We start from the raw sequence: 27,389 nt of genomic DNA, 5'->3' as shown, positions 1-27,389 counted from the left end.
TGCGTGGCACCCTGCAATTTGGGGGTCACAGTGGCGGCTGAGCCTGGGGCGCAGATGGTATCTGGCACTCACATGCCACCCGGAGATGCTCATTTTGCTGGCAGCTCATGTAGGAGGGGACCGTCTGAGACGTTCCCCTGGGGTGTCTAAGCGGCCGTTAGCCATTGCCCTTTTGGGCGAGTCTCTGGTACAGAGGACCGTTCTGCTTTTGGTGGACGTACGGTCTCTATCTGAATGGGACTACCGTTGTTGCAGTGGAAGTAAGGACTTGGGAGATAGGATAGTGCAGGCTGTGGCCTGTGCTCCCTGGCGTAGCTGTACTGGGAAAAGTGTTTGTTTGCCCTTATCACGCAGACTCTCTCTTGCCCTGGGGGAGCTGTTGGACCAGCTGGCGCAGGGGCTGCATTTTGTTTGCAATGCTGCGCTGGTCGAGGCTCCCTTGTATAGTCACCTTGCCGTTTTCTGCGGTGGTTGTCCAGAGTCTACTTGACCGGAGTGTTGGTCTGCGAATCAAACTTCTAAGAATGTCTTAATGCATCTCCCTTTTCAGGGGGATCGCCTCTTTGGCGCTGCCCTGGATGACATTATGTAAGAGTCTCATGGGGGAAAGAGTGTTTTCTTCCACAGGCTGTCAAGGGTGAGGGCCTTGGTCACAGTTGGGGTTCCTCCCTTTCGGCTCACAAACAGTTTCTTCGTCGATGTGGCAAAGTCCTTCCAGACTTCCGCGTGAGTTCCAGACGACCCTGGTCTGGCGTACATGGGTTTGGTTTTTTCCAGACCTGCGGACAAGGCCTACTCAGCCTAAAGGTGCTTCCTCTCCCATCTAGGGGGTCGAGGACCTGCGGTTGGCCCGGATCCCAGGCTGACTGGGTTCAGGAGGTCATGCGGTCCAGTTGCAAGATCGAGTTCCGATCCGCTTATTTCGCTAAGGGTTTTCCCTTCCAATGTACGGCTATCTCCGGATCGCTTAAAAGCGCGCTGTGGGGCAGTTCAGGCTCTGGTTCAACAAGCTGGACCTACTGGTCCTTTGATGGTTCCGTGCAGATCATAAATTCAGGTTGGTATTGGTTCACACGGTGGTGGCTTCTCTACATCAGGGGGCTTCCTGACCTCCATAGACATCAAGCTGCCTACCTTCACGTCCCTTTATGTTCTGGACAGCTCTCTGTTTTTTGCAGTGGGGAAGAATCTCTTGGTTTGTGGCGTTATCCTTTGGTCTCGCTTATGCTGCTAGGGTCCTCATGATGGTGTTGGCTCCGGTCCTGGCGCTGTTGCGGCATCGGGGCGTATAGGCCCTGGTTTCCTGGCCACTCTGCTTCTCCGTTTGGAGTCCCCTACGGTGCTGACAACGAAGTTGGTTGTCATCGTGAGAACTCTGGTGGAGTTCAGGTGGGTTCTGAACCTTCAGAAATCATCCCTGGTTCCTTTTATGAGACTTTCTGAGCCTGACTTTGGACTCGTCCTAGGTCAGGGTGTTTCTCCCTCCGGGGTCAAAACTCTTGGCACTTTAGACTGCGATCAACTGTTGCTGTTCCGCACATGGTCTTCCCTTTGGACTTGCATGCGAGTTCTGGGACTGATGGTGTTGTTTTTCAAGACGGTCCCTTTCGCTCAATCCCTCTTGGGGATCTCTCAGGAGGCAATCCTTCTTGAGGGCGACTGGAATCCAAACTCTCTGGACTTGCGGATCTGGCCGGGGAGTCTTGCTCTGGAATCCTTCCTCCCCGTCTACTGGACAATTGTCACCACGGATGCAAGCTTGTCCGGGTGGGGAGGAATCCTTGGCAGGTTTTCTGCTTTGGGAGTATGGTCCCTGGAGGATCCAGGTTACCGCTTATTGTCCTGGGGCTGAGAGCGATCCAGCTTTGCCTAGTTCACTGGATCAGGCACCTGCAGCTGTCCGGTGCACTTTCAATTGTTTACGCCGCGACCGTGGCTTGTCATTCACCATGTGGGCACCAAAAGTGTCCTTGCAGCCTTGGAAGTGATGTTTCTTCGTTGGGCAGAGCGCCTTGTTTCGGCTCTATCCGCTGTTCCCTTTCCAGGGGGGAACAACACAATTTGTAGGCGGTTTGCCTCAGTCAACAGGCCCTGGATGCAGGGCAATGGTCCCTTCATCCGGAGTCGTTCCAGCATTTGTGCCTTTGTTTGGGGGCACTCCGGACATGGGCCTGTTGGCATCGCATCTACAGGACAGTGCAGAGGTCGTGGCCGGTTCCCTGGTCCCTCTGGCGGGTGCAATGGTGGCCCGTGGGTTCTGTCATGGGCATGAACATTCGCTAGGTTCAACATGTTCGATGCTGAGATGTTTGGCGTGGTCACCTATGCAAGGCTGACGCTGGCATGGTCATGTGAGAGTGCTCGCAGATGGGCCGAGGTCAGTGTCACTTGCTGTCTGCCTTTCCTCCTCTCCAGTTGCTGCCAAGAATCCTTCGCAGGATGAAGGCAGCAGGGATTTCGGTCATTCTCGTGGCTCCAGACTGGCCTTGCCGAGCTTGGTACGCCGACCTAATCAGGCTTGCCGCTGACGCTCCTTGGAGGCTTCCAGTCAGGGAGGGTTTCTTCTCTCTGGGGGCCGATCTCCCGTCCGGCTTTATGGTCGCTAGCTTGCCGGCCCGGCTTGGCTGTTGTAAGCCAGGTGTCAAAGGACGGGGGGTTGTCTGCTTCAGTGATTCCCACCCTGTGTAAAGCGTGGGCAGCATCTTCTATGATGATTTTTTTCATCACATGAGAAAGTCGCGTATTGCGTGGTGTGAGTCTTCTTGGGCTCCCCCTCGCTCTTGCTCAGTGTTCGGATCTTGGCTTCCTTCAATGGGGGGGGGTTGATCAAAAGTTGGCCTTGAGTACTGTCAAGGGTCAGGTTTTAGCTTTGATACTTTTTATTCCACAGGCCGTTGGCCGCCCTTTCCCTGGTGCGTAACTTTTTCCAGGGGGTGCGACACTTGGTTCTTCCGGTGCGACCTCGGTCGCCAACTGGGGACCTTGGTTGGTGCAGTCGGTTCTTCCAGACCCTCCTTTGCGAGTATCGATGGTATCCCCTGCTTACCTTATTGCAGAAGGTTGCCTTGGTTGCTGTCACTCTGCACGCGGGGTGTCAGCACTGGCGACATTGTCCTGTCATTCTCCCTATATGTTGGTTCATGGGGCCAGGTGGTAATTCATCCGGATCCGTCCTTCCTATGAAGGTGGTTTCTAGTGTTCACTTGCATGGGGCCATTGTGTTGCCATCTTGTGTCCTGAGCACCCCCCCCCATCCTACGGAATGTGCGCTGCATACTCTGGATGGAGTTTGGGCACTCAAGGGGTACTTGGCGACTACTGAGTCTTCCCGTAGTCAGGTTCGCTCTCTGTGCTCACTGATAGCCCAAGGACAGGGCTGCCTGTGTCTGCTGCGACTATTTCAAGGTGAATCAGACAGTCGGTGGTGCAGGCTTCTTCATTTATGGGTCAGGTCCTACCTTTCCCTGTTTCGGTGCTTTCTACTTGGGTGCTTGGGGGGCTTCCTGAGCTTTTTGCCATACAGGCATCTGTGCTTCAGGTTGCAAGACGTCTACCTGGTCATTTGTTCACACCTTTGCTACGCTTTATGAGGTGGATGTGCTGGCATCTGCAGATGCCTCTTTTCGGCCGCAAGGTTTTTTGCTGGCTGCTGTTTGGAGGGCTTTTGGCCTTCCTTGAGGGTGTTTACTGTTTGTTTTCGGGTGGGCCTCCTCTTTTGTTCTGATGAGTCCCTAGTTGCCTGGTTGGCTATGTTTGGCCTTGGGGACTTGTTCTTTTCTGCTGTTCCCACCGATCATTTTATGGCATTGCTTTGGGAGGTCCCTACTGATATGAATCAGAGAGAACTACGTCCGACAATGAACGATAGAGAAAACTGGATTTTTGACTTACTGTAAAATCCTTTTCTCTTAAGTTCATTGACGGACGCAGTACCTGCTCCTCTATTTTGAGTTGGGTTGGTGTTACTTTCTGACACTGCTTTAAAACAAAACTGACATCCTATGCAGGAAGAGAGAGGGTGTACCCTCCGGGACTGCCCATAGGCGTAGCAAGACATTTTTCCTGCCTAGTGTCCTACTCCTGTAGGGGGCAGTATTACTCTACTGATATGAATCCGAGAGAAATGCGTCCGTCAATGAACTTAAGAGAAAAGGATTTTACGGTAAGTCAAAAAATCCAGTTTTATTGGGATTTTATGTGCTTAAACAACACAAAGTGGCACCTAATTTTGAAGTGGAAGGAAAATGATAAATGGTATTCAAAGTTTTTTAATAATAAGTATCTGCATTTGTATTCAGTCCCCTTTACTCTGATACCTCTAATTAAATCTAGTGGAACCAATTGCCTTCAGAAGCCACCTAATTAGTAATAGAGTCCACCTGTTTTTAATTTATACTCCGTACAAATACAGCTGTTCTGTGAAGCCCTCAGAGGTTTGTTAGCGAACCTTATTAAACAAACAGCATCATGAAGGCCAAGGAACACACCAGACAGGTCAGGGATACATTTGTGGAGAAGTTGAAAGCAGGGTTAGGTTATAAAAAAATATTGCATGTTTTGAAGATCTCACGGAGTACTGTTCAATCCATCATCCGAAAATAGAAATAATATGGCACAACTGAAAACCTACCAAGACATGGCCATCCACCTAAACTGACAGGCTGGGCAGGGAGAGCATTAATCAGAGAAGCTGCCAAGAGGCCCATGGTAACTCTTGAGGAGCTTCAGAGATCGACAGCTAAGGTGGGAGAAACTGTCAACAGGACAACAATTAGTCATGCACTCCACAAATCTGGCCTTTATGGAAAAATGACAAGAAGAAAGCCATTGTTGAAAGAAAGCCATAGGAATTCCTGATTGCAGTTTGCGAGAAGCCATGTGGGGGACACAGCAAACAGGTGGAAGAAATAGCTCTGTTCAGATAAGACAAAAATTTAACTTTTTGTCCTAAAAGCAAAACGCTATGTGTGGTGGAAAACTAATACTGCAAATCACCCTGAACACACCATCCCCACCGTGAAACATGGTGGTGGCAGCATCATGTTATGGGGATGCTTTTCTTCAGCAAGGACAGAGAAGCTGGTCAGAGTTGATAGGAAGATGGATGGAGCCAAATACAGGGCAATCTTAGAAGAAAACATGGTAGAGTCTGCAGAAGACTTGAGACTGGGGCAGAGGTTCACCTTCCAGCAGCAAGACACCGACCCTAAACATAAAGTAAGAACTACAATGGAATGGTTTAGATCAAAGCATATTCATGTTTTACAATGGCCCAGTCAAAGTCGAGACCTAAATCCAATAGAGAATCTGTGGCAACACCTAAAAATTGCTGTTCACAGAAGCTCTGTGAATAAGCATAAATTTCACCATGTAGATGTGCAAAGCTGGAAGCGACATCCCCAAAAAGATTTGCAGCTAAAGGTGGTTCTACAAAGTATTCATTTAGGGGGGCTGAATAAAAATGCATGCCACACTTTTCAGATATTTATTTGTAAAAATATTTGAAAATAATTTATTATTTTCCTTCAACTTCATAATTATGTGCCAATTTGTGTTGGTCTATCACATAAAATCCCTTTAAAATACATTTACGTTTTTAGTTGGAACATGGAAAAAGGTAAAAAAAATTTAAGGGGTATGAATACTTTTTCATTTTACTTTTACAGGCACTGTAAATAAGCTAGACCACGTAAGTTTAAAAAAAAAAGAGTCCTGCAGTTCAACTTTAAGCATATCAGATGTCCATGAAATGACCCCCACATACCCATCTGGCCCCAGGTTGCCTAGATGCGTGTCCAACATTGCATTCACAGTTTCCTTCCAACAAGCAGAAACATTTTCCACAAGAAAAAAACACAACTTTATTTCATGGTATTATGTTTTTACGTTTCAGCCTGATCCAGTTTTAAGCTTTGTTTTTTTCCAATTAACACTTTTTTGGTTTAAGTATCACATCTTATGAATGAAAGCTAAATTTTGTCACTCTAGCTGGCTAAAATCCCCTTTTTCTTGTATCAGGCGGTCCCCTGCCTCTTAAATGTTACATTTGGAAACGAAGACAGGAAAGGGTGCCAATTCCTAGTAGGCATAATGCTGTCCAAGAATAATTGGGAGGCTATCCAAAGCAACCATAAAATTGATGATTTTCCCCTTCCAATTCCTGTCAATGAAGAACAGTCAGAATAAGTGGAGTATGTCGAGTAGACCTTGTTAGACAGTGAAAAATATGCTTATAATATGCCTATAAATCTGTGTGCCTTGATCACACGCTCTGTACTATTAAATGGGTAACAGCAGCATACTCAGTGGAGGGCCAGTCTAGCGGTCTTCAAAGGGATGCACTTTTTTTCCCCACTTTTTATACTTTGTAAGGTTTTAGGTTGCATGTTCAGTGTCTCTGTGTGTATATGCATGTGGATGCAGTCATATATGCTGTACTGTACACATACTACCATGTAATACAATTTATTTGTTATTTTATCTTGACAGACCATCTTGTGACATTACCCCATGTGCAGAAATATCTGAAGTCCGTCCGGTACATAGAAGAGCTGCAAAAATTTGTGGAAGATGACAATTACAAGTAAGTTTCTTGGTCATTTTTATCTTTTTCTTTCATTTTTTATACCTGTCTTTTTCTGATATTTTAAGGGCATATTTGCACCTATGCTTCTTTTAATGCAAGTGTTTAATAAATATGGAATGCACACTGAATTACGTACCATTCTCATCTTCATGGTTTAGTGTGGTGGTGTTTGGTGTCAAGTACTTGTGGTGTGCACCATAACACTTGTTACGTTGAAATGAATAAAGAAAAGTGTAAAAGTGGCAGAAAATGACACATAATTTGCATTAAACTTCATTCTAAGTACGTTGCAGTATATAAAAAATCTATTTAAAATGTGCATGCAGTATAAAAAATTGATAAAGGCATTTATTTTTAAATACAATAGTGGAAGGTACCATTAAATGTATATTTGCGTACCTATTTCTCTTTCCTTCATCGACTGACACAGTGCTCCATAAATCATAACTACTGGGTTATATTACCTCCTCCAAAAGTAGAACTAGGCAGAACAAAAAACACCTGGCTAAGCCCATGGGCTGTCCCCAGCTTGGTATATAACCCCTCTCTCTGCTCTAGGTAATCAGTTATATTCTGTCTAGTCACGGCTGTGATCTCTGGTCCTAGCAAAATTTTCTCCTTCCTTGCATCTTTTTTGTTTTTCCTCTCAGGAGATCTACAGTAAACTGCTGGGCTGGGCAACGCGCTGGATAATCTAGGTCCAGGAGTCCCCCAACCCAGCCAGCGATTGCGTGCAGACTCCAGCTACACGCTAGGTCAACTGCGACATAGCCCCACGGACAGAGGCTGGCCTGCGAGTTAAACGGGTTTCGCAGGGTCGCATACAACCAGGCTTGGGTCTGAGTCACAGCAGTCCCTTGACCGACAGCTCCCCTAGCTCCCTTGACTTCTTTTGTGAGCGTAAAGGAGATCTGCAAATTGTTTATTTTGGGGGTACCCAGAAAGGGGGGGGCCTAAGTTTAGTTTTTTCAGGTTTTTTTTAGGTCCTGAGTCTCCTTGTGCGAATTTGATTCCTACAAAGGTTCGGGTAATGGCTGAACTAATTAAGGTCCCCTCTATCCCTGTCCAGGGAATTTAATTACCTAGGTCTGATTTTAATTCTGACCAGGGTGGTCCTTCCTTTGGACAAATTCCAGCTACCACAGGCCATGATTCACCGGCTGCTGTCACACACATAGTTCTCTCTCCCCATTTGCATACAGGTTTTGAGTCTGGTGGTATCCACCTTCAAGACAGTTCTGTTTGCACAGTCCTACATGCAGCTCCTTTAGTAGGTTTGGCTCCACAGGAGGATAATGAAGTTTGTGGCGAGATCATGGGTTCCTCTGGCAGACGCTGGACGCCCAAGGGCCACAGTAAGGCCAGTATTATCCTCTGCTCAGGCTTCTTCGACAGTTCCTGTGAGGAATCAAGAGCGAGAATCTTCCAATCATCCTGGTGGCCGTAAATGTCCCTTGGGGGCTTCCTCTCAGAGAAGACCAGTTGTCCCAAGGACTGATCTACCATTCTGCTTTACAGTTACTGGTTTTAATGGCTTAGCTATTGAAAACCAGTTACTGAGGGATAGAGGTTTGCTTTTGCACTGCTTTTGGACGTCCCAATAGTTATGATTTATGGAGCACTGTGTCCTTTAATGAACGAAAGGGAAAATTGGATTTTTGTACTTACCATAAAATCCATTTCTCTGAGCTTGATGGACACAGCACCCACCCCTTCATGGAATTCTGATACTTCCAATACTGCTTGCTACTAAACTAATTACCTAGAGCAGTGAGAAGGGGTTAAATACCAAGCTGAGGACTGTCCATGGGCGTAGCCAGATGTTTTTAGTTCTGCCTAGTCCTACTCCTGGAGGAGGCAATATATTAACTGAGTAGTTATGATTTATGGAGCGCTGTGTCCATCGATAAACTCAAAGACATGGATATTACGGTAAGAATAAAAATCCCATTTTAAAAAGGATGAAGCCATAAGCAGACTGTTAGTGTTTTTGATGGCTTCGAAGCATGAGATTGTCCCCATCTTAATTTGTCTCAAAGTAAAGTACCTATCTCATAAGTCATTGATGGAAGCTGCTTTACTCAACTGTGAGCACTGCCTGATGTGCAGTAAAGCCTAGTACCCACAGGCTGAATGTCAGGCGACTTCGGCTGGTTCAATAAAAACTGTCCGACATTCGGCCTGTGTGTATGGCAGCTGATCTGACAGAAGCCCAACGTTTGGCCGGTTTTATCGGGTGAGCATGCTGGAAAACCAGCAGCTGACCGGCTCCTGATCAGCGCTCTCAGCCAATGGCTGAGAACACTGACCGGAGTGTTCCCATGGGGAGCCATAATTATTTCATCCCCTGCAGTTCGTGTAAGTTTGCTCACTTACAAAGAAATTAAGGGGTCTATAATTTTTATCACAGATACATTTTTAATGATAGAGAGGGAGTATAAACCACAAATTCTGAAAAACTATGATACAAATGTTGTAAATTGAGTTGCAGTTCATTGAGTAAAAAAAAGTATTTGATCCCCCAAGCAAAAAAAGACCTGGTACTTGGTGGAGAAACCCTTGTTGGCTAGCACAGCGGTAAGACATTTCTTGTAGTTGGTTACCAGGTTTGCACACATCTCATGAGGGATTTTGGTCCACTCATCTTTACAGATCTTCTCTAAATCCTTAAGGTTTCTTGGCTGTCACTTGGCAACTCGAGGTTTCAGCTCTCTCTATAAATTTTCTGATTGGTTAGGCCACTCCATGACCTTATTGTACTTCTAAACCACTCCTTTGTTGTCTTGGCAGTAGGTTTTGGGTCATTGTGATGCTGGAAGACCCATCTTCTATGTTCTGGGAATATAGCTTCTCATCCAAGTTTTTACAATACATGGCCCCATCCATTGGCCCCTGAATGCGGCAAAGTGGGCCTATACCTTTAGCAGAGAAACAGTCCCAAAGCATAATGTTTCCATCTCTGTACTTGACTGTAGGGATGGTGTTCTTAGGGTCATAGTCATCATTTTTCTTCCTCCTAACACGGCGAGTCATGTTATTACCAAAGAGCTCAATTTTGGTCTCATCTGTTCACAGCACTTTCTGCCAATCCTTCTCTGAATTATTTAGATGTTCATTGGCAAACTTCAGACGGGCCTGTACATGTGCCTTCTTGAGGAGGGGGACCTTGCGGGCTCTGCAAGATTTCAATCCATATTGTGCTACCAATGCATTGTTTGGTGTCTGTGGTCCCAATCAACTGCCTTGAGATCATTCACAAGCTTATGATCATCCTTACCCAATGAGGCGAAATCTTGCACGGAGCTCCAGAACTAGGGCAATTGATAGTTATTTTGTATTTCTTCCATTTGCGAATATTCGCTCCATCAGTTGTCTCCTTCTCACCAAGCTTCTTGCTGATGGTCTTATAGCCCATTGTAGCCTTGTGCAGGTCTACAATCTTGTCCCTGACATCCTTTTTACAGCTCTTTGGTCTTGCCCATGATGGTAACTTTGAATGGAAGAAAGAGATTTTTGTAGACAAATGTCTTTTATAAACATAACGAGTTGCTGTTAGGAGAACCTTCTTAAATTGTCAGGACTAATCTGTATATCACATACGTACATACTGTAGCAAGTCTGTGGGAGCCAGAATTATTGTTGTTTGGTAGGGGATCAAATACCTATTTTATTCACTGAACTGAAACTCAATTTATAACATTTGTATCATGTGTTTTTTCTGGATTTTTTGTTTTTTATTCTGTGTCTAGCATTTAAAATACACCGATGATAACAATTATAGACCCTTAATTTCTTTGTAAGTGGGGAAACATACAAAATCTGCAGGGGATCAAATAGTTATTTTCCCCACTGTATATAGCACACCAAGTGATATGGATAAGAAGAGTATTTATCTTTTAGGGTCCATGCACACTAGGTTTAAAAAAGCCAGTTCTTTTGGCAGAAAATGCATATATAGAGCGTTTTTGTACAGGCATTTAGGAGCGTTTAGAAGGGTTTTGCGTTATTTTCTGCCAGAAAACTCCTCTCAAAATTGCAATCTAGAGGCGGCTTTTTTTTTTTCTGCCTCTAAACGCTGAGTTTAAAATATGCCTCTAATCGTCGTAATGTGCATGGACACAGAATAACATTGAGCTGCTTCTACAGGCCAAACGCAAAACTCCTGTTGAAGTAGCGTTTTCAAACCCAGTGTGCACTGGGTTTAAAATGGCACTGACCTATTTTCAGAGTTTCACCTGTGTATATAGCCATTTGCCTGGAATGTCTTAAGTAAACTATATGCTTATATAGACTCCATTTATAAAGCAACCTCCCACATCGTAGGCCCAGGAGCTGCTGTAAAATGTACTCAATCTATGAAGCTATAGGTGGCTAAAAACCTACATCCCAGACTGAAGCAGATAACAGCTGTTTGCTTTTAAAGGCCAGCAGAGGATGAACTAATTTTTCCATCCTTCTGAGGGGGGAGATGTACAATATCCTGATGTTAAACTCTTTTCCGAGGGTTTACGGGCATAATTTCTGGACCAGTACAGAGAAATAAACCTTTGAACATGGACACAGCAGAATGTGAATATTTTGTACTGAGGTGCTACATTTCTTTGGTGAAAATAACCCAAGTCAGTGTTTATTAGAAAAGTTACAGTTAGAGTCCACAAACTATAGTATATATACAGAGGAGAAAATAATATTTGATCCCCAGCAGTTTTGTAAGTTTGCCTACTTACAAAGAAATGAAGTGTCTATAATTGATATTATAGAGACAGAATAAAAAATACACAAAATATAAATTTTATAAATTAAGTTGTAATATTGTTAAATATTGTAGTTAGCTGTAAGTGAACCAAACACAGTGATCAACACAACTGTACACAATAAATGGCAGAAGTCAAAGCCATTCATTGTGTACAATTGTCATGCGATCTGCTCTGATTGATCACAGTGATCACATATTACCAGTTGCGGACGGAACGCTGATCAGTCATGCGCTTTGTCCAGTGCGGCTGCAGCGCGGCCTGGGGGGATGTCATATGACATCCACCGGTAATAACGAATGTCTCGCCTGGCTGTCGTTTATAGGCTAGGCGGGAACTGGTTAAAAATTACCCACTGGAAAATCCCTGCTTTCCTTTAGAGCCGGTTCACACTGCCACGACCATAAAGTCGCCCCATGTCGGAGCGACTTTTTACCGCGACTTTACCGCGACTTGTGAATTATTTTGCAGGACTTATATGACAGACCACTTTGTGTTTTGCCAATCAGAATATAATGTGTTGTGACCTAATTCCCCTTTTCTGTTTTTTTTTTTACTAATTTCTTCATTGCCCACCAGTGCCACGTATGTATCCACCAGTGCCACTGCCCACCAGTGCCACGAATCAGTGTCCACCAGTGCCACGTATCAGTGGCACGAATCAGTGTCAACCGGTGCCACGTACCAGTGTCCACCAGTGCCACATATCAGTGCCACGAATCAGTGTCCACCAGTGCCACGTATCAGTGTCCACCAGTGCCACGTATAAGTGCCACGAATCGGTGTCAACCAGTGCCACGTATCAGTGCCACGTATCAGTGTCCACCAATGACACGTATCAGTGCCACGTATCAGTGTCCACCAGTGCCACGTATCAGTGCCACGTATCAGTGCCACGAATCAGTGTCCACCAGTGCCACGTATCAGTGCCACGAATCAGTGTCCACCAGTGCCACGTATCAGTGCCATGAATCAGTGTCCACCAGTGCCACTTATCTGTGTCCACCAGTGCCACTCACACAGACCAAACCGAGATAATGGAATATATATACCATTATATATATATTCCATTATAGGCATGGCTGCAATGTGGGGAATGCCTGGCTAATCTCTTTCTTCTTCCTGGAAAGTCTGATAACAAGTCGTGTCAATTAAGATAAGGAGGCGACTCCCATTGAAGTATATGGGACAGGTCGGATCACAGGTCGCCTCAAAGTAGTACAGGACCCTTTTCTGAAGTCGGAGCAACTTCAGTAGTGCCAATTAAGACGGCACTGATTGATTAACATTGCTTTTGTTATGTCAAGCGACCTGGGGCAACACAAGTTGCCTCACAAGTCGCGCTACTGTGAATGGGCTCTTACAAATACTGAAGCATTATTGTTGTTTATATTGTTCTAAGAAAAAGTGTATACACCATCAACTGTTTGCGCATTGTTTTTCAAAATAAAAACAGAATACATAGTTACAGTACTATGCTAGACAAGAGGATTAGGAGGGCCCTGCTCATGAGGGCATACAAAAAATTGAAAGGGGAGTGGCAAGTGATACAAACGGTAATAACTGGGTGATGGAGATACATTTTTGGGCATTGCCTAAAGGTAGACCAAGTAGTAGATGACTGAAGAGCTTGGGGTAGGGAGTTCCAGAGGATGGAGGAGGCACTGGGGAAGTCCTGGAAGCGAGAATATAAGGGCGTGATGAGGAAGTTAGAGAGCAGGAGGTCTTTGGGAAGCAAGGAGAACAGTTGGGTGATATTTTGAGATAAGGTTAGTGATGTGTGATTATCGGAAGCCAGTGGGGGGATTGTCAGAGAGGCAGTAGATAGTGAATAGTTAGTAAGGTGGACATAGGTGTGCGCAGCCTATTGCTTTAGGGTGTGCACCCCAAAGTTTAAATACACATGCATGTGTTTGCCTACATGTATATGGCCCCGGTACATTACTCTCCCTGCTGGCAAAGTGAAATAGAAGTGTGTGGCACTTCTCTTATGGCAGAGCAGGTCCGAGGGAGATCTTTCCCATCTCCTCACTGGCAAACAGAGCGATAATGCTAATGTGCCCTAGGTGATTAGGGTGTGCCCAGGCACACCCGGCACACCCTGTGCGCACGCCTATGAAGGTGGATGCATCTGTTAGCAGCATTTATAATAGACTGAAGGAGCAATAGCCTGTGTAATGGTAGGCTAACAAGGAGGGAGCTGGTGGTGCTATTGGTTAAGAAGTGGAGTAATATGAAAATGTTAGGGAGGAGAATGTTCGTCGTCATTTTTTTTTTTTTTTTTTCAGCGTGTGCAGTTTTGGGGCTTAACATTTTGGGTATCTGTTTACTCCGCACAACCTTTTTTTTTTTTTTTTTTTTTTCATATTTTACCCCCCCCCCCTCCACAAATTACCCCCCCCCCCCACACACACACAAAAAAAGGGTAATATATTGCATTTGTATGCCCAAAAATTAACTAAAAAATGTGTTTTACTGTAAGCAATAACTAGGACTGGATGAAAGTGTGTTAATGAGAGTGAAGAAATAGGTCTGCTTATTAGCAAGGAGGGCAGATTTTTACAAGGTGAAGCCTTGCAGGGATTCCGTTTTATGCTACACTCTCTCATAAACAGTTGGAGACTACTGGTTTCACTTGTCTGTCAGGGTTGTCAGCCCTAATTGTTTGCATATTGAGGGGAGCAAGTATGTTTAGGGAGAATAAGGTGAGCTTTTGTAGACTGAATTGGCCAAGACAGGGGAGAGAATTTGTTGTACAGGGGTTGCAGAAACACGAAGCCCAATTTATATACAAAAGCTCTCTAGAATTCAAAACATTTTAATTTGCAAAACCAGCTTGTTAAAATTATGTACTGTTCTATTTTTTTCAACAACATCATGGCGGTTCCTGCTTTGTTATGATGTGCTTTAGCAAAGTTTGGGGGATTTCCCCAATTTTTTTTTCCTCTACTCCTGTAATATTTTGGTGCATTTTGGCAGAAGCCTGCACAGAGCTTGAAGCGTATCTATGGTCAGAATGTTAAATCATACAGTGGGTACGGAAAGTATTCAGACCCCCTTAAATTTTTCACTCTTTGTTATATTGCAGCCATTTGCTAAAATCATTTAAGTTCATTCTTCTTCCTCATGAATGTACACATAGCACCCCATACTGACAGAAAAACACAGAATTGTTGGCATTGTTGCAGATTTATTAAAAAAGAAAAACTGAAATATCACATGGTCCTAAGTATTCAGACCCTTTGCTCAGTATTTAGTAGAAGCCCCCTTTTGATCTAATACAGCCAGGAGTCTTTTTGGGAAAGATGCAACAAGTCTTTCACACCTGGATTTGGGGATCCTCTGCCATTCCTCCTTGTTGCAGATCCTCTCCAGTTCTGTCAGGTTGGATGGTAAACGTTGGTGGACAGCCATTTTTAGGTCTCTCCAGAGATGCTCAATTGGGTTTAAGTCAGGGCTCTGGCTGGGCCATTCAAGAACAGTCACGGAGTTGTTGTGAAGCCACTCCTTCGTTATTTTAGCTGTGTGCTTAGGGTCATTGTCTTGTTGGAAGGTAAACCTTCGGCCCAGTCTGAGGTCCAGAGCACTCTGGAGAAGGTTTTTGTCCAGGATATCCCTGTACTTGGCCACATTCATCTTTCCCTCGATTGCAACCAGTCGTCCTGTCTCTGCAGCTGAAAAACACCCCCACAGCATGATGCTGCCACCACCATGCTTCACTGTTGGGACTGTATTGGACAGGTGATGAGCAGTGCCTGGTTTTCTCCACACATACCGCTTAGAATTAAGGCCAAAAAGTTCTATTTTGGTCTCATCAGACCAGAGAATCTTATTTCTCACCATCTTGGAGTCCTTCAGGTGTTTTTTAGCAAACTCCATGCGGGCTTTCATGTGTCTTACACTGAGGAGAGGCTTCCGTCGGGCCACTCTGCCATAAAGCCCAGACTGGTGGAGGGCTGCAGTGATGGTTGACTTTCTACAACTTTCTCCCATCTCCTGACTGCATCTCTGGAGCTCAGCCACAGTGATCTTTGGGTTCTTCTTTACCTCTCTCACCAAGGCTCTTCTCCCCCGATAGCTCAGTTTGGCCGGACGGCCAGCTCTGAATCGTTTGATGCATGTGTCTTTACAGAGGAAGACGTTCTAAGATTGCTGTCTAAAGTGAAGACAAATAAGTCACAGGGTCCTGATGAGATACACCCAAAATTATTAAAAGAGCTTAGTGGTGAGCTGGCAAAACCATTAACAGATTTATTTAACCAATCATTAGTAACAGGAGTCGTCCCGGAAGATTGGAAATTGGCAAATGTCGTGCTCATTCACAAGAAAGGTAGTAGGGAGGAATCAAGCAACTATAGACCAGTGAGTCTGACATCAATAGTATGCAAATTAATGGAAACCCTATTAAAGGATAGGATTGTGGAACATCTTAAATCCCATGGATTGCAAGATGAAAAACAACATGGGTTTACTTCAGGGAGATCATGTCAAACAAATCTTATAGATTTTTTTGACTGGGTGACTAAAATAATAGACGGTGGAGGTGCAGTAGACATTGCATATCTAGATTTTAGTAAGGCTTTTGACACTGTCCCACATAGAAGACTTATCAATAAACTGCAGTCATTGAGCATGGACTCCCATATTGTGGAGTGGATTAGGCAGTGGCTGAGTGACAGACAACAGAGGGTTGTAGTCAATGGAGAACATTCAGAACAAGCTCAGGTTACCAGTGGGGTACCTCAGGGATCTGTACTGGGACCAATTTTGTTTAATATCTTCATAAGTGATATTACAAAAGGCCTCTATGGTAAGGTTTGTCTTTTTGCTGATGACACAAAGATATGTAACAGGGTTGATGTTCCTGGAGGGAAACGCCAAATGGAAAAGGATTTAGGAAAACTAGAAGAATGGTCAGAACTCTGGCAACTGAAATTTAATGTGGATAAGTGCAAGATAATGCACCTGGGGCGTAAAAACCCAAGGGCAGAATATAGAATATTTGACACAGTCCTGACCTCAGTATCTGAGGAAAGGGATTTAGGAGTAATTATTTCAGAAGACTTAAAGTTGGGAAGACAATGTAATAGAGCAGCACGAAATGCCAGCAGAATGCTTGGATGTATAGGGAGAGGTATAAGCAGTAGAAAGAGAGAAGTGCTTATGCCGCTGTACAGAACACTGGTGAGACCTCACTTGGAGTATTGTGCGCAGTACTGGAGGCCATATCTCCAGAAGGATATAGATACTCTAGAGAGAGTTCAGAGAAGAGCTACTAAACTAGTACATGGATTGCAGGAAAAAACTTACCAGGAAAGGTTAAAGGACCTTAACATGTATAGCTTGGAAGAAAGAAGAGACAGAGGGGATATGATAGAAACTTTTAAATACATAAAGGGAATCAACTCGGTAAAGGAGGAGAGCATATTCAAAAGAAGAAAAACTACCACAAGAGGACACAGTTTTAAATTAGAGGGGCAAAGGTTTAAAAGTAATATGAGGAAGTATTACTTTACTGAGAGAGTAGTGGATGCATGGAATAACCTTCCTGCAGAAGTGGTAGCTGCAAATACAGTGAAGGAGTTTAAGCATGCATGGGATAGGCATAAGGCTATCCTTCATATAAGATAGGGCCAGGGACTATTCATAAGGATTCAGATATATTGGGCAGACTAGATGGGCCAAATGGTTCTTATCTGCCGACACATTCTATGTTTCTATGTTTCTAGGAAGGGTTCTGGCCGTCCCAAACGTCTTCCATTTGAGGATTATGGAGGCCACTGTGCTCTTAGGAACCTTAAGTGCAGCAGAAATCTTTTTGTAACCTTGGACAGATCTGTGCCTTGCCACAATTCTGTCTCTGAGCTCTTCAGGCAGTTCCTTTGACCTCATGATTCTCATTTGCTCTGACATGCATTATGATCTGGAAGGTCTTATATAGACAGGTGTGTGGCTTTCCTAATCAAGTCCAATCAGTGTAATCAAACACAGCTGGACTCAAATGAAGGTGTAGAACCATCTCAAGGATGATCAGAAGAAATGGAAAGCACCTGAGTTAAATATATGAGTGTCACACAGCAAAGGGTCTGAATACTTTGGACCATGTGATATTTCAGTTTTTCTTTTTTAATAAATCTGCAACAATGTCAACAATTCTATGTTTTTCCGTCAATATGGGAAGCTGTGTGTACATTCATGAGGAAGAAGAATGAACTTAAATGATTTTAGCAAATGGCTGCAATATAACAAAGAGTGAAAAATTTAAGAGGGTCTGAATACTTTCCGTACCCACTGTATGTTCATTTTAACAATGAATATACATATATTGAATATTCTCATTAGGAGGGAGTTTATAAACGTACTTTGTGAAGATCCCCACACATTTATTGCATGTTTCTATTGAGCTTTTTTGGAGCATAAGCGTTTTTTTTTTTTTTTACAAACCCTTCCCACTGCTTTTTTTTTTTTTTTTTTGCGTTTTTGAGATCCGTCATGCTTTTTCGGGCACTTAGTCATCTTTTCTGCTTGAAAGCTCCTCTCAAAAACATGAGTTGTGTTGGGGGGGGGGGGGGGGGTCTCTGCCTGTAAGAGCATATGCCTGTAAACTCCTGAAAAAGCCAAAGTGTGCAAAAAAAAGAAAAGAGAGCTCAAAAAAGCCCCAAAGCCTGTAGGAGCTTCTTTGAGCCTCTTTTGAGATGCAGTGTGCATGAGCCCTTACTTCCTTGAATTCTTTTGCATGTATAGGCAGTCCCCTTTATAGAAAGGGCTGTTATTTTTCTTTAAAAAATTGTGATACAGATAGTTTTCTTTTACCAGTCCAAGGTATGCTTCACAGTACGATACAGTCCTGCCGACCAGGTTTAACAAAAAAAAAAAAACCTTTCAAATATGTTGGCACTAAAAGGAAGGCATTGTGTCTCTTTTATCACAGGCCTCCGGTCAGCTGTCAGCCTCTCAGCAGAGACAAAGTGTATTTTGTTGTAGCTGCTGCCGATTCATTGCCACAACTGCAGCCATAATTTATATTATCCGAGGGTTTAATTCATGAGGAATTAAACAGGAAATGCCCCTGCCGCGCTCATCCCAGATGTATAGACCAGATACTATATTTATCTGCAGTAAGCCCCCAGCATAAGCTCTGTCGAATAATGTCTCTTTTATGTGAACGGGAAAGGCCGCACTGAATTCTAGGTAAAGAGTCCTATCGCTTTACACTCCTAAATTAGCAAGTGAAATCTGCAGAATGTGGATTGACGCTTTTATCTCAAGGAATTGCTCCATTTCAAGTTTAAAGAGAGTGTCTGCTGAGAACTAATATACTGTATTCACTCTAATTTTGCTAGTCCTTTCTTTTCATGAGCAGCTTTGATATTGATACTAACATACCTTATATAGCTCCTTTAGGCCTCTTCAAACCTTTGTAGTCCATTGTAATGTGTTATCGCATATGCATTATGGAGCTGTTTTTTATTTATTGACTTGTATTGCCTTAAAGCAGCCCATTCTTGATTAAAAAAAACAGACCTGCACCTTTTTTTAATGCATTGTACCACAGTCCATGACATGTGCGTAGTGATGCAATGCAGCACAGGTCTGTTGGCAACTACTGTATTTATCGTTGGGATGCCATTCTATATCAATACCACTATAAAACATACAGTACTGTGCAAAAGTTTTAGGCAGATGTGAAAAAATTCTGTCAATTATGAATGCTTTCAAAAATAGAAGTGTTAATAGTTTTTTTTTTATTAAGTAACACAATGGAAAGTTAATGAACAGAAGAGAAATCCAAATCAAATCAATTCTAGATACACTTTCACAAAATTTTTGAAGGAACGCGGCAGGTAGGTTGTTTCAAACATCTTGGAGCACTAACCACAGATCTTCTGTGGATGTAGGCTGCCTTAAATCCTTCTGTATCTTCATGTAATCCCAGACAAACTCAATGATGTTGAGATCAGGGCTCTGGGGTGGCCAAACCATCACTTCCAGGACTCCTTGTTCTTCTTTATAGTGAAGACAGTCCAAAATGATATTTCCTGTGTGTTTGGGGTTGTTGTCCTGCTGCAGAATAAATTTTGGGCCAGTCACACGCCTCCCTGATGGTATGACATGATAGATGCATAGTTGAGTGGTTTAGCCTTGTTTCCATGTCCTATGCATAAAAATATAAGATTTGGGGTGAAGAAAAATGGCTGCAGGTGCTCTAGGCTGATGAGTCAAAATCTGAAATATTTGGCTTTAGCAAGAGGCAGTTTGTCCGCTGAAGGGCTGGAGAGCGGTACAATGATTGTCTGCAGGCAACAGTAAAGCATGGTTGAGGTTCCTTGCAAGTTTGGGGCTGCATTTCTGAATTAAGTACTGTTATTCTGCACCAGTACAATGACCCTAAACATGCAGCCAATGTTATTAAGTACTGTTTGGGGTCATTGTAATGTTGCAGAATAAATGTGGGACCATTCACATGCCTCCCTGATGGTATGGCATAGTTTATTTCTCAGCATTGAGGACACCATTGATCCTGACCTAATGGCAGAAATTCAGCCCCAAACGTGAAAGGAACCTCATCCATGCTTCACTTTTGCCTGCAGACACTCATTATTGTACCGTCCCCCTGATACAGCCAAATTTTGACTCATCAGTCCAGAACACCTGCTGCCATTTTTCTTCGCTCCAAATCTTATGTTTTCATGCATAGGATGAGAAAACAAGGTTAAACAACTCAACTATGAAACTATCATGTCCTACCATCAGGGAGGTGTGTGACTGGCCCCAGATTTATTCTGTGTAAAGAAGAACAAGGAGCCCTGGAGGTGATGGTTTGGCCCCCACAGAGCCCTGATCTTAACATCCTGGAGTATGTCTGGGATTACATGAAGAGACCAAAGGATTTGAGGCAGCTTACATCCACAGAAGATATGTGGTTAATTCTCCAAGATGATTGGAAAAACCTACCTACTGAGATAATTCAAAAATCGTGTGCAAGTGTACCTAGAAGAATTGATGCTGTTTTGAAGGCAAAGGGTAGTCACACCAAATTTTGATTTGGATTCCTGCTCTGTTCATTTACTTTCCTTCAAACTGTAGGTCTGAAGGTGACCTTAAAGTCCAATACTCAAAAGAAATATATGCATTCTTGATTGAATTGACGGGCCGAACAAAGATTAGGATGACAGACCAGGAAAATTGGTTTGTAAAGGGAGTGTCCTTTTTTTATCCAGTCATTTTTTTTTAAGTCATCTCTGGCCAAAACAAATATTTTATTTTGGTTGTGTGGTTTTTTAAGTCTCCCACAATGGTGAGATTTCCCAGCAGTAGTTTTTAGTTTGTGGACTTCCTGTATTATTGAGATTTCTTGGCTGTACTTTGTTTTTCTACTCCCACACTGATAACCCTGCAGTAGTTTGTGCTGTTGCCCCTCCCACAATGGTGAAATGTCTTACCAGTAGTTTGGGTCAACACCCCTCCGACAGTAAGCTTTTTGTATTTCTCCCACCAATAAGACTCCGGTAAAGTTTTCGCTGTCCTAAAGTTGAACTTTGTATTTATTTATGTATTCTTTATTCCATCTTATGGAGAATGCGTTGGTGGAGAAGCACACCCTCTTGTAGCTTTGGCATGGCCACAAACTTTGGATCATGGTAAAATATCTTACCATATAAAGAAACCATTAAATCTAATATGAGATATAGTAGTTCTGGGTGGAGTTAGCCTTTAATATGACTCCGAGTTAGCCTTTAATATGACTCCGAATGTCAAGCTAGTTTGCATATACAAGCACCTCTGTTCGCTGTCAAATGTGGAGTATGGATTAACTATTTTAGTGCTGGGGAAGCTAAAAAAAAGGTCTTGAGGGTTTCAAATAGGAATTCATTTTTAAAAAAAACTGTAATGACTTTTATGTCAATTATAGTAAAACGGAGGAAAGCCAACTACAGAACCAGAGAGAGAGAGATGGATTCTGGGAAATTTAGACTTGGACAATTTTATTGGACAAATATAAAAAGCCACACCTGGCTGCAATTGAAATCCCTTGTTGTGGCTTTTATGACAGTGATATGTTATAATAGAGGAAGTAAGCCAACTGCTGGAACATGGACATGAGTGCACTGGGAAATCCTAAATACAGACCTTTGAATTTTATTGGGCTGTTATAAAGAGCAATATCTGGCTGCAAATTGAAATTAATCCTAACTAAACAGTGCTGTAGCATATATGTCAATTGTATGTTGTGTCTTTCTTGTTGTGCATTTTGTTCTGTATGTTTTTTCCCTTAGAAAACTGGGCCTCTATTGCAAGCATTAGGATGCCCTATACTTCAGGCCCTGACCTTGACCTGAGAGCAGTTAATTGAATTGACAAGGCTAATTATCTGCCTCTGTCTCTCTAGCTTTTCAGCTGTCGTTATTTGTTTCATTCCACCACGGGGACTCAGTGATTTGGTTGATTATTTACTGAAAAGGTAAACTGAGGAAACGCCACAAAGAAACCCTTGAGAACATCAAACCTTATAGGATTAATCTTTAAAAAGCTATGAGCCTCTGCATGTCCCCTAAAAAAAACAAGAGGCTTTTATGGCGGCAGACCCCCTGCCTCCCTCCTATTCATTACCAAGAGTTATTTGGAGAACCTCATGCGACCCTCGTTTAAGTATACTTGAAACTGAAAACTTTCTACACTTAAAAAAAAAAAGTTTCAAATTGAGAGTTGACTTGTGTTTCCTATTCAGCAGAGGCCCTTATGTTAATCCTTCCATATATCCTGCTTAAGCTTCCCTCTCCTTTTAATTAGTAGAGCCGCACTGCTATTTTACTACAATGCATTGATAGACAGGATGAGATAAGAGAGCCTTTAAGGGCACCACTTATGTGGATAATAATCTCTTAAAGACAAACTCAGATCTAATTGAAAAAATCTACTAGAAACTATTAGAGTCTGTAAATATAAAGAAGAACTCAAATCTAATTGAGAGGGTATATTTTCTATAGAAAAATATTTGCTAGAAACTATTACAATCTGTAAATAATTGTTTTATGGATCTAGAAGAGCTTAGATACATAATTTATCAACTCTGATTCCTGCCGCATTGACAGATTTAGTTCCTTTACCTCCCTGTCCATGTGCCAGATTGGCTGAGAGCAGCTCAGTGAAGCTGTGAAGGAAAGCTGGCTTTTGTGAAGTTGTTTAATAGTTTGATGCTTAGCCAGAGGATCAATATGATTACCAAACGACTAGCATTTCCAACAATGCCAGCCAACCTATTCCCTTTAGCACAAGTCTCTTTTAACTTCTGCATTTGCAGTCTTGAATTTCAGGCCCTGGTGAAGCTAGGGAGGTGCACAGAAATATTGAAGGGTCTGTCCACCTAAAAGCAATCGTTTAGTTGTAGATAGAGTACAGAGTCAGCTGCTGGCCTCTTACTTGTCCTAAGATACCCCCACAAAGAGATCTCCCTGCCATCATTTCCAGCTTTATTCATATCCCCCTGGGAGATTTGGGTGCTCCCATTCACCTTCATGTGTTCCAGCTCCTCCTACATTCTCCAAAATATAAAATAAAAAAGAAATCCAGCAGGGTTGGTTGGAGCTTCTAATAATGGCAACAGCAGGTGTGCAGACCGGGGAATGCAGCTCAGCGATCTCACCAATGGAGCCCCCAAGAGACAGAAATATACTGTCATGGGGTTTAGGTCCCCAGCGTTCACCAACAGGTAAATATCAGTTTTGGATCGACTGACCCCATAAAGGTTTAACATGTATTCAGTGCATTAAAATAAATAAATGTGTATGTGTGTGTGTATATATATATATATATATATATATATATAGTGTACGTTTGTAATATTTCAGTATATTGATTTAAAGTCTCTGTTTTCTTGTTCTTTTTTGTGTTTTCGTTGTGACTCAGATACGGCTCTTCTAAATATTTACAGATTGTTTTCCTGAGACATTTTATTTATGGTTCTTTGTAGGAATTGATATTTTTGTTACATTTCCGATGCAAGCGAAGCTCCTGACATTGACATCTGTTTCCCATGGAAAGGCTCCCAGATTGCTAACTCTCCAAGGTCCACTCCTCTGTTTATAGGCGTATTACAAAGCAAATGCAGCCAGCCAGTAATACCAACCCATGAACTGCCAGTCTATTCCACGAATCATGGCAGCTGCCGAAGCCCAAATATTATCTGCTCAACCCACCTTCAAAACAAAATTCCATAATAGAAATATGAAGGCTGCCATTTCTAACTTCCTTCTGAAAATGCTAGTTTCCTGACTGCCATTTTAATCCTCTGGCTTCAATATGCTGCATATTTATTCTGGGTCAGTAATTCAAAACAGTGAAGTCAGAGGATCACCATGGCAGGCAGGCAACTAGCAATTGATTTATAAGAAATCAGCAATGTCAGCCTTTATGTTTCTCTTGTAAAAAGTCTCCTTTAATCTAAATGTTATTGTAATCCGTTTTAGCCAAATGTATGAGGTAGGGATGCACCGAAATGAAATTCTTGGCCGAAGCCGAATAATAATGAAATGCTTGGCCGAAGGCCGAATACCGAACGCGGTGTTTCGCATTTTTTCCATTTATTTTGCCAATTTTTTGTCCTCTCTCTTGTCCTCTTGTGTCTCTCTCTCTCTCTCTTGTCCTCTCATGTCTCTCTCCCTAAATGTTACTGTAGGGAATGGGATTCAGTGCACACTGCAGCCTTGTACCATAGGGTTAATGTTAGTGACACTGTAGGGATTGGGAAGGATGCTGGGAATGGAAATCAGGAAGCATGCAGGCAGCCTTGTAAATTTTAATTGCAGATACAGGGCACTGGGCAGGTCAGGGTTAATATGGTAACATCAATTACTCAGTGACAGTCAGTCAGTGTCAGTGTGGACTCGATCAGATTATACAGTGACAGACATTCTCTCATAGTGGTGGTAGTAGGAGGCAGGAGGTGGACTAGTAGGAGCCTGGAAAGGAGCACAGCCGCATACATACATTACTCACTCGTGCACTGCAGCCCGCCCCACACATTCAGTGAGTCTTACTCTCCTCCCTAGTTTTTTCAATGGCACATTCAGGAAGCCAATCACGCCGTGAGTAGCGGCACAGCGGAACCAATCAGGTGTGCAGGCACGCGTGATTGGTTCGCTGTGCAGCTAATCACGGCGTGATTGGCTCCCTGAATGTGCCATTGAAAAAACTAGGGAGGAGAGTAAAGGCCCGTACACACGTACCGATCATCGGCCGAAAAGCGTCGGCCAACGACCGATCTGCCGATTGTCGGCTTGTTAGTATGATGCCTCCGACAGCCGTCAGCGCACATTCGGCCGAAAAGAATCTGTCTTGCAAGCATTAAAATTTTTGTATGCCGACACCAGAGCGGCCGATTATTCGCCAGTCAGTACAGAATTCGGCCGACAGACCGCAGATTTGCAAGACTGGGCATGCTCAGAGAAGAAAAAACACATGGAAAGTTAACCATTACATGACATCACTTCTGCAGTCGGCGGACAAAATTCATGTGCTGTCTTTGCACTTTTCAACAGACACCGACAGCCCGGGGACAAAAGACGGCCGATCGTTGGCCGACGATCGGTACGTGTGTACGGGGCTTAAGACTCACTGAATTTGTGGGGCGGGCTGCAGTGCACGAGTGAGTAATGTATGTATGCTCACCGCTGAAGTGTCCCGGCTTCACGGAAGTCTGTGAGTCCTCCTGTCCTCCTCCGAGTCCCTTCCCCCTGCCTATGTAAATATCGTGACCTTGGCGATATGAATATCGCCTAAGGCCACAGAACGATAGTCGATATCATATCGACTATCGTTCAGCCCTATTGTTCGGCACAAAATTATTCGGCCTTTTGACTTATTCGGCCGAACACCGAAAGTGCTATTTTTTCTATTTTCGGCCGAATAATGTTCGGCCGCCGAACATTCGGTGCATCCCTAGTATGAGGTATTTTATGGTGCTGTAGCTCCTTGTCGCATAACTCTAGGTACAATTTTAAAGAGGAGCACCAGCCTCCTTCAGAAAAAATAGAGGCAGCAGCTACAATGCCAGTTCACACGACATGCAGTCCAGTGCGTTTTTTTTTCCTGCATTGAAAACGCATGGATAGTAGGATATATGGTTTTCAATCGCATAGTTCGCACCAGTGCGGTCTGTTCCAGAAAAAAAAGTAGAACATGCTGCATTTTTTCTGCACCAGACTGTACTGGAAGGCGATAAAATGCACTGGAACAGACATGTCTTTATTTAAGGTTACAAAAAGAGAGGGAAAAATGCACTAGACCGCATCAAAAATGCACCGGTCGCACCAAAAACGCATGCAGAAAAGCAGAAAAGCATCAGGAACGCATCCGGCCTGCATTTCTATGGTGTGAACTGGCCCACAAATATTGTAGATGCTGACTTTGAATTTTAGGACACTTACCTGTCCACAAATCTAGCGCTGTCCTTACCCAAGCTGATTTTTCAATTGGCTATCAGGTCCTGCCACTGCCTTCTCCACTAGGGAAACCGGCAGTGAAGCCTTGCGGCTACACATCCAGCTCACCACTGCGCATGCGCGAACTGCGCTGCACTCTGTGAATGGGCTGGCTGTGGGGGAAGGAGGAGGGGGGGCCAATCTTCCGGCTGTGTTTGCTGTAGCAAACTCAGCTGGAAATGGGAGCTGGTACCTATCAAATCAAGGCCCAAAAGGTGCCAAATGTGGCAGCGGAGGGGGGGAGGCAGACAAGCAGACCTTCCCTATTTGGATGTAGCTCCTCCTTAAGTAAATGTGATTCACGTAACTAATATAATATGACCAATAACCATTAGGGATACTGGTAAAGAATTACTATACTCAAAGCGATATTAAACCCAAAACCGAAATGTAATATATTGCAGCTTGAAAATCATTAGATGTGGTGGACACACTCGTTTTTCTTTTTTATGCTTTTTTCAATAATCTGGCCAGCAATACACCTCCTATATCATAATGTGCCTACTGTAGATGAAGGAGCACAGGAGCACCACAGTTTTTTACTTTTGAGATTAGGGTTTTACATAAAAAAAAAAAAAACGTTAACAATTGTAAGCACCTCTGTCAGTGGTTAAGTGGTTTGTTTCAACCCTATAACTGATACTACTGCTGTAAAGCTTGTTCTGTTGGAAAAACAACAGACCTACTGGCTGGATAACTAGGTAAAAATTAGAATAAAAGAAAGAAGAAGAAAGCAAGTCTAAAAAAGAAAACAAATGCAGCCATCATATCTATGAATTGGTAAGCTGTAATATAATGTATGCTTTTGGGTTAATACCACTTTAAAGGGTAACTCCACTTTCATTGGAAAAAAAAATGGCAAAAAAAAAGGATATACAATTGCGACACAAGTCATATTATAATTGTTACTAAAAATTACATTTCCTTTTCAATCTGCAGCTCTGTAATTTTCTGTAACATGCAATGCTATATGGCTACCTGGGGCATTCTCTACACACATGATGTACAGAACACCCCCCAGAAATGTCATTTCCTGCTTGTGTGATTGGCTCACTGATTTTCCTAGAAGTCTGCACTAAGATACAAGTCAGATTTTGGCATCCCCTGCAAAAAAAAATGTTATTCATGTTGAGATATTCCTAAAGGGAAATCTCTTTTTAAGGGATGCAGAGCCTGCCACTTTCCTCATTAGAGCCCTGCATGTGCATCGGCTGATTGATAATTATGTGTCATAAATTCAAAAACTGCGCTATATTCAACGACAAAAACAGCTGCAACATACCATGTGATATATATTAGCAATAGAAACAAAAAACAAAAAAATGTTGCACTAAAAACACCCAGTCATACCAGTGATCACCCATCATATATAAATGATAGGAAAAGAAAAGAGTAGTGAAAAAATTGATAATGATAAAATCACTCCCATACAGATTCACATGAACACAGAAAAACAAACAGTTATTTCTTCAGAATAACAAAAGGTAGGAATCTGCAGCAAAGATTGTTAGAATCATTGCAATGTACAGAGATCACCCAGAGGGGAATGTTTTTTTCCTCAACAAAAGT

General features: G+C 43.1%; 1 protein-coding gene across 5 annotated transcripts in view; it reads left to right on the top strand.

Annotated features, from left to right (window-relative positions):
- RALGPS1 (Ral GEF with PH domain and SH3 binding motif 1) overlaps positions 1 to 27,389 on the top strand; it is a 1,028,186-nt gene that overhangs the window by 786,127 nt on the left and 214,670 nt on the right. For all 5 annotated transcript variants that reach the window (XM_082262603.1, XM_082262602.1, XM_082262601.1 and 2 more), the window contains exon 11: positions 6,490 to 6,583. In XM_082262603.1, the coding sequence (XP_082118729.1) occupies positions 6,490 to 6,583 (94 nt within the window). The remainder of the gene's footprint in view (positions 1 to 6,489; positions 6,584 to 27,389) is intronic.

The sequence above is a fragment of the Pelophylax lessonae genome (genome assembly GCF_965119305.1).
Source record: "Pelophylax lessonae genome assembly, chromosome: 7".
In the NCBI taxonomy this organism is placed as follows: Eukaryota; Metazoa; Chordata; class Amphibia; order Anura; family Ranidae; genus Pelophylax; species Pelophylax lessonae.
This window is presented reverse-complemented; position numbering and strand designations above follow the sequence as displayed.